Source organism: Nematolebias whitei, chromosome 16, assembly GCF_014905685.2.
Source record: "Nematolebias whitei isolate Nwh7 chromosome 16, NemWhi1, whole genome shotgun sequence".
In the NCBI taxonomy this organism is placed as follows: Eukaryota; Metazoa; Chordata; class Actinopteri; order Cyprinodontiformes; family Rivulidae; genus Nematolebias; species Nematolebias whitei.
The window spans coordinates 11,434,196-11,445,025 of NC_056513.1; the positions used below are offsets into that span (position 1 = coordinate 11,434,196).

General features: G+C 39.0%; 1 protein-coding gene across 1 annotated transcript in view; it reads left to right on the forward strand.

The window, feature by feature from the left end:
* Positions 1-599: 599 nt before the first annotated feature.
* The window catches only part of exosc1 (exosome component 1), an 11,695-nt gene continuing 1,464 nt past the window's right edge, over positions 600-10,830 (forward strand). The window contains exons 1-7 of the mRNA XM_037690196.1: positions 600-650; positions 1,352-1,467; positions 6,596-6,670; positions 8,004-8,092; positions 8,174-8,207; positions 8,302-8,352; positions 9,686-9,770. Of these exons, the coding sequence (XP_037546124.1) occupies positions 623-650; positions 1,352-1,467; positions 6,596-6,670; positions 8,004-8,092; positions 8,174-8,207; positions 8,302-8,352; positions 9,686-9,770 (478 nt within the window). The 5' untranslated portion in view covers positions 600-622. The remainder of the gene's footprint in view (positions 651-1,351; positions 1,468-6,595; positions 6,671-8,003; positions 8,093-8,173; positions 8,208-8,301; positions 8,353-9,685; positions 9,771-10,830) is intronic.

The window sequence follows — 10,830 nt, forward strand, 5'->3', positions numbered from 1 at the left end:
TATTTTAACATGTTCTTGCAACGGGAATCTGGCTGTTAAACGAAGCAACTTGTTACCATGTGTTGACCCCAGACTGGCTTAACATCTAGCAACACCCCTGGTTCAATTTTTTTTAAAATTATTATTATTATTCATTCAATCTTTATTTATACATTTATTAATATTTTTTAATTTAATTAAATTTTGTTATTGCATGGTAGTTTCACTGTATTTAAATAATAATAATATTTAAAATAAAATATAAAAATTAATTAAAATTCTGTTTTAAAATCAGTTATTTAAAAAATATATATTAGTATTTTTATTGGTGTAAAAGTCATACAATCTACAAAGTAAACTAAATAAGGTTAAAAAAGAGTTAAATAAATGTATACATAAATGAGTACAATAAAATAATGCGTACCTTTTTAGCTATTCAAACACCACTTTTCACTAAACTATAATAGTAATGCTGCTGGTGGTATCAAAATCACTTCTCGCCCATGGACATGCGCCTTAAAGCAGTAATGGTGGAAGAACCCGTCCTCCTTCTTCTTCCGCTCTTCCCTCAAACCGACCAATCAGAATCGACTCGCGCTTACGTCACAACCAATGGGAAGAAGGAGCTGCTCTCCTCGAAAACATGTCGCCCATGAAGTTGTGTGTTCCAGGTGAGTGCTGTCATTTTCAACTCCCTAAAACTTTATCGCACTCTCGCCAAACCTCGCCGTAGCTTAGCGCTCATTGTCGGTTGTGGAGACGTCGCCATGTTTTGCGAAAATATCGCTAAAGCCCGACAGTCTTAAAAAAAGAAGAAAGAAAAAAAAACGGAGGCTCCAACTGCCACGCGCGTGGAGGCAGTGGTGTTAGCTTCCTGCTCCTCAATGTTTTTGTTGTTATTGTCTTTAAATAGCGAGCAGTTGTTGTAGCGGATTAAAATATATCAAACGTGTCAACAGATTTATTTTATCGCGTAGATTAGTCCATTTTGTTTCCCGCTGCAGGTTCCTTCCCATCGCCGCGGGCAGGGCTGCACATTCTTTCTGACACACCCTAGAAGCACCCGTGTTACATGTCGATGTGTGCTCTCATAATGTTTATGCTGCTTGAAAACAAAACTGCCGTTTGATTACAGGATTAAGCGGGATTAGCATTTTCTCACAGTGTTTATAAATCAATAAAAGAATAATTTCTGGACAATTTTAAACTCTGCAATCGAGCTTTATCTGCTACAAACATTGTGATGTTGACTTACAGTTGTGTAACATTCCAATCCAGATGTTTGCATATACAGAATGCTTAGAATTTTACACACGTTTATTCTGTGGCTCTTAACTCCACCTGACCCTCGTCTCCTCCTGTTTGCCCTCAGGTGACAAGCTCTGCAGTGAAGAAGACTGCTTTCCAGGTGCTGGAGTATATCGGCGACACGGCTACATATACTCGGCGCTCGCGGGCTACGTGCTCAAGAAAAATGAGGGCGAGAAGGTGAGGATCGTTGCAGATGTGTAGGGGAGAGGTTGGTGTGGGCCTCGGATGAATGCCTACGTAAGAGTGTTGTGCAACGTTTTGAGTTTGATTGAGCCTGTGCAACCAAAATGAAAGATAGGAGCGTCACACAAACATCTGGAGATATGCTGAGCTAATCCTTAAATAATCCAAAACAAATGGAAGCTCTTCCAGATTGGTTTTGTTTAGTTTAAGACACCCCAACCGCTTGTTTTTTCTTCCTTTGCAACCTATTTTTCTATTTGTTTTCGTTGTTTTTTTCTGACACTGTTCTTTAGATTCATACTAGCTGGAATATTTATTTTCTGCTAAACGTTTGGAACCTAGAAATCAGCCATTTTTGGTGTGTCCGTCACACTTCCACCTCTGTGACCTGCTGTCAGGAGTGTTCACTGTAGCTGATCGATGCTCTGGATCCTGTCTGAGGCAAACGATTTTAAAACTGCAATAGAATGTGTCACTAATATTCACTTTATGTTCCAAATACTTTTCTGGTCACTGTCTTTAGAGGCCGGCATTATGCAGTCTCCTTTACCTGCAGATGATTTCCCTGGGCACTAAACTGAGACAAAAGTTGTTCCTAAAATACTGGTAGTTATTTTTGCTGTGGTAAATTCTGGTAAATACTGGAGTGTTTTCATCGACTTGTTTTTGCATTTCTGTTTTGTTCTCTTATGGTCATTGTCCACTTTAGCTGGAGCGTGGGTATATTTAAAATTCTTTGAAAGTTCAACCGTAAAACTGTGACACTTGCACATCTTTGTCACAGTTCCAGTAACAGAAGATGTTCGGGCTGTTGTTACATCCTATATTTTTACATTATTATTCAGCGTATATCTTTGTGTATATCTTAAATCTTTTGGCATGCCGTTTGCTGTATATCTTAGTGTATATCTTATCTTAGATCCTTATTTACTCTTTCTTTATACATTTATATTTTTGCTATTGTTGGGTGTAACTGGGACCCTTGCATGTAATTTAATTCCACCTCATGTACCACATGTGATACGAATGGCAATAAAATTGACTTGACTTGACACTGCCATAGTTTGACTGCAGGTGTAGCAAACTCCCAGAGACCTGCATTAACAATGGGCCCACATTTTGACACATCAGTAGTGGAAAACAGGAAAATCCTTGTCTGAGGGAAACCTTTTAGCTCCTAGTTAAAGGTCCCTTTTATTGAAGTGCTGTTTAAAGCACTTAAGAAATGTATCGCTATAGATCAGTGGTTCTCAAACTGGGGTCCCCGGGCCCCCGGAGGTTCCGTGAGCCGGTGCTTAGGGGTCCACCCAAAAAAGTAAATATATATATATATATATATATAATTTTTTTTCTTTAACAAGCACATAGCTGTTTAACAACCTGTTAAAATACACAAAAATGTAGGAAATCACATGTACCGGTACTTTATTCAAAACTTTCTGGAGGAGGACCCCCCCCCCCCTCCACACACACACACACACCAAAAGAAAACAAACAAAAAAACTTTTGTCTGAAAGTTCAAACTTTTTCTGTTTTTCAGAGTTAAATCACTTGATTCCATTTTTTTCTTCTTGTGAAACCATGACAAACACGGTCATAGACAACATTTTGTTTTAATGATAAATTCACATACTCGCATCACTGATTATGCCCCCCCCCCCCCCCCCCCCCACAAAAAAGGGGGTCTGCTTTGGACGTATATTCTTACGCCTTTTCTTGCCCGTTGACAAAGACAAATGGCAGGAATGTTTTTTTGCTCTTATCCGTGAAATAGCTGAAGCATGAACCTGGTGCCCCCAAATTTGAACAAGAGCAAATATAAGTGTAAGGTGAGAAAAAAAGCATCTCACATCTCTTCTCCTCACTAACATCTTCTACATAGGAATATTTTAATGTAACTCTCAGAAAGTACACATAAATGACATACACAGCTAACTAACTTTTGGTGTCGATCCAGATCAAGATGCCATCTGACCTTAGAAAACATAATTGGCTGTAAGTCGGTCAGTTTTTACAAATACAGTATTGACTTAAATTTAGTGTGGTAGTAGCTGAGACTGACCCCCAACTTATTCATTCGGCGCTAATTGATCACACAAGATCTGTTTTAAAAACTTAGCCTCTAAATGTGAGAGTCAACACTGACTGTTAGCAAAATATCTCATGAACCAGTGGAGAAATGTTCATGAAACAAACTAGGTTACAACTTTTAGAGTCAGCCTATTCGAGATGTCCGTCACAGCCAACTGATCTTAAATTAAAAGGTTATAACGTATCACCACTTCAGTTTTATAGATATTTAGCTGCAGTTTGCTGTAATGGCAGCTGAGACAAATTCACAATCCTCACCAAGGGCTCCCCACTGTTCGATGGTGTTGCAGAAACGTTGGCATTAACTGTTGGCATCATAAACAGGTCTCTCTTGAAAATGAGTCCTCGTGACGCAACGAGACAACAGTAACCTTTATAAATAAAGGTTGAATGAATGAAAATCGACCCTACTAGGTAATCTTTGGATGTACATCTACTGATTTAACTTCTGGAGACAACCCAATTCACGGTGGCCTCCACAGCCAATTGACGTTAGCTAACACAAAAATGGCTGACTTGGTCAATCCTTTTTTCATCCAACCATTTATCTTTTCCAGCTTCTCCTTTCCGGGTTGTGGGGAGCTGGTGTCTATCTCCAGTAGTTACTATGCGGGAGGCAGGGTACACCGTGGACAGGTCACAAGTCCATCTCGGTGACCAGGTCAAATATGCCCCTATTGGGTTAAAATCTGAGCAGCTGAGAGTCATCCCCAATAAAACTACAAGCACTAACGGATCATGCAAGATCTTGCATTATCACAGGAGATCAAGCTGGACATCTTTTACAAGGCTTGACCAAACTCTCTCTTCTGTTCAGAAGATGATCTTAGTTTACCACCATTGCACGAAAGGCAACAGGTAGTATGAATTCCTTCAAGGGACTCTAGGTGTTCAATTCTTCAGGTAGAGTAGTCTCTCGCTACTTTGCGGTTCATTTTTCATGGACTCTATCGCGGTTTTTCAAAGTAAGATTGGACATGACACACAATTGGCTGATTGGATGAGCCGCACGATCGGCATAGAATTTGTATTTAAAATGTTTTAAATTGTTTAGCCCCTGCTGCACCTGTGTGCAGCCTGTCCTGCAGCTGTGGGCTGCCTACAGGTGCAGGAGAAGCTTCCTCCTGCAGCGTGTCAGACCTCCGCTCTGCAGCTGAGAAGTGGGCGTGGCCGAGAGCACTGGCAGGTGGCAGAGAGCAACTGAGACAGAGAGCTGAGATCATTACATTCTGTGCTCTTTTAGAGGGTTTAGAGCAGTGGTCCTCAACTCCCGGGCCGCAGACCGGTATCGGTCCGTGGGTCAATGGGTCGCACAGAAGGGGGGAAAGTGTTTTATTTTGAAAAATCACCGGATTCTTTCTACCACATCAGTATATGACTCATTCTTGACGCAGGTCAACACCGTCTCTGTGCATTTTGAAGAATTACACTGCATATTTTTCAATCCGCCTGACAAAGATTGACTATAAAACTATAACTAAATAAAACTATAATTTTAACAAGCTTCCTAATATCACATCAGAGCTGTCGCTTCACATTTTTGCTTCTGCTCAAAAAAAAATCTCTCCCCCTAAAATTTCAAAGTCATGGGTAATTTTATTATAAAACACAAAAATATAATTAAACGTTTTGCACTAGGCATAAGTTCCTGTGCTTTTGTGAACAATCTGATGTGTGGATCACTGCAGGAGTTATCTGAACTTTCACCGAACTGATAAAACAGACGACGGGCTCAGCTCATGAAGCTGTTTGTCGTGCAGTCAGAGTATTTGAAGCGAAAACTGTTTTAAATGTTTGTAAAATACACCGGAATGCAGGAAATGGCATCTACTTTATTCAAAATTCTGTTGGGGAGGACCCCCAGACCCCCCCCCCCCCCCAATCAAACCGGTTTGTGGTGCAATAAATGTTGGGGACCACTGGTTTAGAGTTTAAAAACATTGTTTAGAATATTGCAAGAGTGTGGGAAGGGTTTAAAACATCTTGATATACTATATACTGTATATCTAAATATTAAAATAAACTACTACTTACTATTTTATTTGTACTATTATTCCTACTTCGCGTTTTTTTTTTCACTTATCACGGGGCTTCAGGGTATGGATCCCCCGTGATAAATGAGGGACTACAGTATTTTAAAGATAGCAGAAACTTTGTCAAAATGAATAAAATTCCTAAGAAAAGGGGCAAATAATCATTTAACCTTTAGATGACATTGCACATGATTGGACTTAACAGCTGCAACAGTGATGGGCATAGCTAACCAAAAAGTTAGCTTCGTTAATACTAAATAGGAAAAAAAACATAGCGAAAGCTAATGCTAAAGCGCTAACTTTTATTATACACTGCTGTCGCTGACACTGTGAGACTGTAATGTGACAACATTGTAAGTGAACACAACTCCAAACAGAAGTCAAAATCACAAGTAAAGCGTCCATGTCCTGTTCAGAGGTGAACTTTCAGAAATTAATGCGGTCCAGAACAAAAGAGGCAGAGAAGAACTCTGCTGTGCTGAAGCAGAGTGATGCATCTAACGTGCGTCGGACGTCTCCTTCAGGTCATTTACTATAATATACAATGAATCAACAATCCTCTTTGTGGTTAAATCCTTTTATAACCTAACATAAGTGTGTTTGTATTAAAGTAGAGATGTGAAATCGTGTGTGAGAGAGTCACATCCCAGAGACAGTGTGCGCGTTGTAAACATGCTGGATAGGAGTTAAGTGTACAGTGTTTCAAACTGTTCACAATGTTTCTGAGTGTGAAAAATGGGTTTTTCATGTTATTTTATTGTTCTGGTTTGGCATTTATGTTAAAGTATTTGTTATTGGCTGTGAACTGACACCATGAGTCAGAGACTGTTGCTGTAGATGTGAGGAGGAACAAAAGCACTGCGAGTTTGGTGACGGCACTGGGTGGCGTTTTGTTTTGCTTAGCTCTGCATAGCATATCATCGCTCTGTGGAAAGGAAGAAAGAAAACGAGTTCTGTGTGCGTTTTTACCCTAATATTGCCTTTGTGTATTTTTCTAGCTTCCAGTGATCTCCGTGGTGAGGGAAACAGAAGCACAACTACTCCCAGATGTTGGAGCCATAGTCACCTGTAAGGTATGTGGGATTGTAGCTGCTTTAGTCAAATTAAAATAATCAAATATTATTCGGAAGTTTATTTTTTTTCATTCAACCTTTATTTAGACAGGTAAATTTTCCCGTCGCATGTTCTCTTTTCAGTTGACAACCCCCCCCCCCCCCCCCCAATTCAGAGTAAAATACACTGAATAGAAATATAAACAACACTTTTTGGTTTTTGCTCCCATTTTTTTATGAGCTGAACTCAAAGATCTGAGACTTTTTCTCTCAAATATTGTTCACACATTTGTGTAAATCTGTTAGTGAGCACTTGTCCTTTGCTAAGATAATCCACTCACCTCACAGGTGTGACATATCAAGATGCTGATTAGACGGCATGATTATTGCACAGGTGTGCCTTAGGCTGACCACAATAAAAGTCGACTCAAGTTCTGAGGGAGCGTGTGATTGTCATGCTGACTGCAAGAATGTCCACCAGAGCTGTTGCCCGTGAACTGAATGTTCATTTCTCTACCATAAGCCGTCTCCAAAGACGTTTCAGAGGTTTTTGGCCGTACGTCCAACCAGTCTCACAACTGCAGAATATTTATTATTTTTTTATGTTAGGTATATACCATTAATATACCATTAAGTCAACAATATGTAGCAAGAAATGTATATAAGGAATCTATCAACATTACTACAATGTTGTACAGCAGTCCCTCGTTTATCGTTTGGGATCCGTACCCTGAAGCCCCGTGATAAGTGAAAAACTACCAGGTAGGGATAGTAGTACAAGTCGTAAGTGGTAGTTTATTTAAATCTTCACCAGTGTAATTTTGCTCTAAAAGAGTACAGAATGTCATGATTTCAGCTCTCAGCGACCCGCTGCACTCTTGGCCACGCCCACTTCTCCGCTTTGCACGGAGATCAGCTGAGCAGCTGCAGGAAGAACCTTCTCCCACAGCTGTGGGCTGCACACAGGTGCTAAATAATTTGAAACAATTTATTTAAATAAAAAAATTCCATGCCTAGCATGTGGCTCACCCACCAATCAGCCAACTGTGTGTCATGTCCAAGTTTGAAAAACCACAACAGAGCTAGTCCGTGAAAAACAAAGCAGTTCACCTTTTGGACCACATTCAGAAAACATGGGGATCTTTACATTAACCTCTTTAGATTACTTTTTATCATCTGCTTAAATGTTACCCTGTTTAATTTTTTTAGGATTCTCTAATTTAAAGTGATCGTATCTGATAAATGCACAATAAAAGTCATAAGAAATAAAACAAAGATGGTCTCAGATGTTCATATGAAGTGTGACTGTATCCTGCCTACATTCAGATTTCATCAATTTGATGTCTTTCAAAAGGTGACCAGCATCAACCCCAGGTTTGCCAAAGTCCAAATCCTTTATGTCGGCTCCACGCCACTGAAAGACCGCTTCAGAGGGACGATCAGGTAAGCCCAGAAACCCGGTCCCAGAGTAAAGCAGCATGGTTTGTTATCTTTTCATAAACTCACAGCTCACTTTCTCTGTAGAAAAGAGGACGTGCGAGCAACAGAGAAGGATAAGGTGAGCGAGAATTCATGCTTTCATTGGGATCATTCTGTTCTCTGGTTGATTCCAGAACATGCTGAGTGTTTCCTGCTATTCATGTTTGTTTCAGGTGGAGATATACAAAAGCTTCAGACCTGGTGACATAGTCTTGGCAAAAGTGGTATCCTTTAATGAGCTTTTAGACATTGAGCTCATTCCTCAACTGTTTGTGATTCCTTCAGCTGAATGTGACAGAGAGACAGCTGCCTTAAATGAATTATTTAGATATTTTCTTCATCTTTAGGAATGTTTAATAAAAGGGTGTGGGAATTACAACCTATGACACAGCACATTTCACAAGCTACATCACAGGCCGGTGCTTTAGTTTGTTCACTACTGATATTTCTGAATGTCAAGTCAAATTTATTTATAAAGCACATTTAAAACAACAGGCTTTACCAAAGTGCTTAACAAGATCAAGGCAGAAAAAAAAAATGACAAGCTGTAATTAAAAGTATCAAAAATAAAACAAACAAACACAAAAACAATGAGAAACAATAAAATAGTAAATCAAAAAAGTGTTAAACGTCAGTGAATACAGGTGTGTTTTTAGGAGAGATTTAAAAACGGGAAGTGAAGTGGCCTGTCTAATGTTGGGGGGCAGATTGTTCCAGAGTTTAGGGCCATGACTGAAAAAGCCCAATCTTCTCTGAGCTTCAACCAAAAGCACCTGCTCAGCGCCCGAGAAGGAGCACAATGTTGAAGTAGGTCAGATATGAGGGTGCAAGGCCTTTAATGCACTTAAAGGTTAGCAGAATTTTACAATCATTTTTGACTCACACACAGATCCAGTGAAGGGAGGACACAACTGGTGAAATGTGCTTATATCTATGAGTTCCTGTTAATAGTCGAGCTGCAGCATTTTGAATGAGCTGGAGATGTGAAAGGGACTGACCCCAACATAAAGCGTGTTACAGCAGTACAGCTGGGTTGTAATAAAAGCATGGACTATTTTTTTCAAGGTCAGATCTGATCAACATGAACTTGGCTATCTGCCATACAACTTTTCTGTAGAACAGAGTTCATATTTATTTAACTTAAAGTCGGAGTCTGAAACCATCCCAAGAGTCGTAACAGACTGCTTAAGATAATGCTGAAGAGAGTCAGGGCTAACAGGATCAGAGATGGCAGTAGAGCTAGGGCTAAACACGACTTCAGTTTTCTGATCGTTGAAACTTCAAAAAATTGAAGCCGTCCGTGCCTTGATGTCATCAAGACATTTTAACAGAGGATGGATGGAGCAAGAACTGTTGGGCTTTAAGGGCAGATAAATCTGACAGTCGTCAGCGTAACGATGAAATGAAAGGCCATGTTTTTTCAGGACGGACTCCAAAGAGAACAGATGGAGTGAAAACAAAATGTAATAATTGTAGGTTCGTTTGTAGTTCGTTTTTATTCCACATGGTGGGGATGTGTGCTGTAAATGTGTGTAACACCTTGACCTGTTTTGTCAGATTTCTCTCGGGGACATTCAGTCGAACTACTTGTTGACGACGTCCGAGAATGAGCTGGGGGTGGTGGTGGCACACAGTGAAGCAGGTAAATGAATATTCTGAATGAACAGCGGGTGGCGCAAGTCGGTGAAGAATTCCTCTGGACAAATGGGAGACAAGTATTTTTTGTTTCCCAAACACCAGTAATGTGTATTGTTGGAATAATAAAATGACTTCTCTTACTATTGTCAGGCAGAAAGTATTAATTATGTCTTGAAGCAGATATAACTATCATCTGCTTTAGTCTCACATTATGAGCTGATAAAAATGCTAAATGATATTGCTCAGGGTTCTTACCAGGACTTAATGCAGTTTGACTTGTTTTGGAAAATGTTTTGCCTTTAAAACTGACAAATCAAACTTCACCGTTTGACTGAATCTGCGTATGTGTAGAATGTTTTTATTTGCATGCATTTAGTCGATGTCGGTTTCATTTCTAGAGCGTGTTTAAAATGTTCTTTCAAGATGGATAAAAGCAGAAAAACCCACAATTAAATAAATGTTGAAAAATCACAGATTAAAAACCAACAGATACGATAAAATAGGCTTAAAGAAGATCTACGGGGACTCAACTAAACTTGAATTAAAAACCATCGTATAAAGAGTTTTCAGAGTTTTATAAGCCTGTTCGGGTGCATCTGAAAAATTAGAATATTGAAAATGTTCAGTATTTTTTGTCAAACACTTCATAAGGTGAAACTAATATATAGATTCATCATTACACAGTTAAATATTTCAAATGTTTATTTCTTGTAATTTTGGTAAGATTTTGTAAGATTTATTTTTGTCAGTTTGACAAAATGATAGAAACAGATTTTGACAACTGTGGATGTTTTATTTTAAGACTTCAGATGTTTTTAAGGCTACTGTCGACATATTAGTTTAAAAAAAGGACATACGCTGATTTTATTTTTAGCAGACTATATAGGATGCAAATTATATTTTAAGTGATGTATTTTTATAAATTTGTTTTTCAAATAAAATAAAACATGATTTTGTTTTTAAGGCAAAATAACTTTATATAAAAAAAAGTGTCTTCTGAAGACATTCAGTTTCTGTCTGTCTGTCTGGATGGATGGATGGATGGATGGATGGATGGATGGATG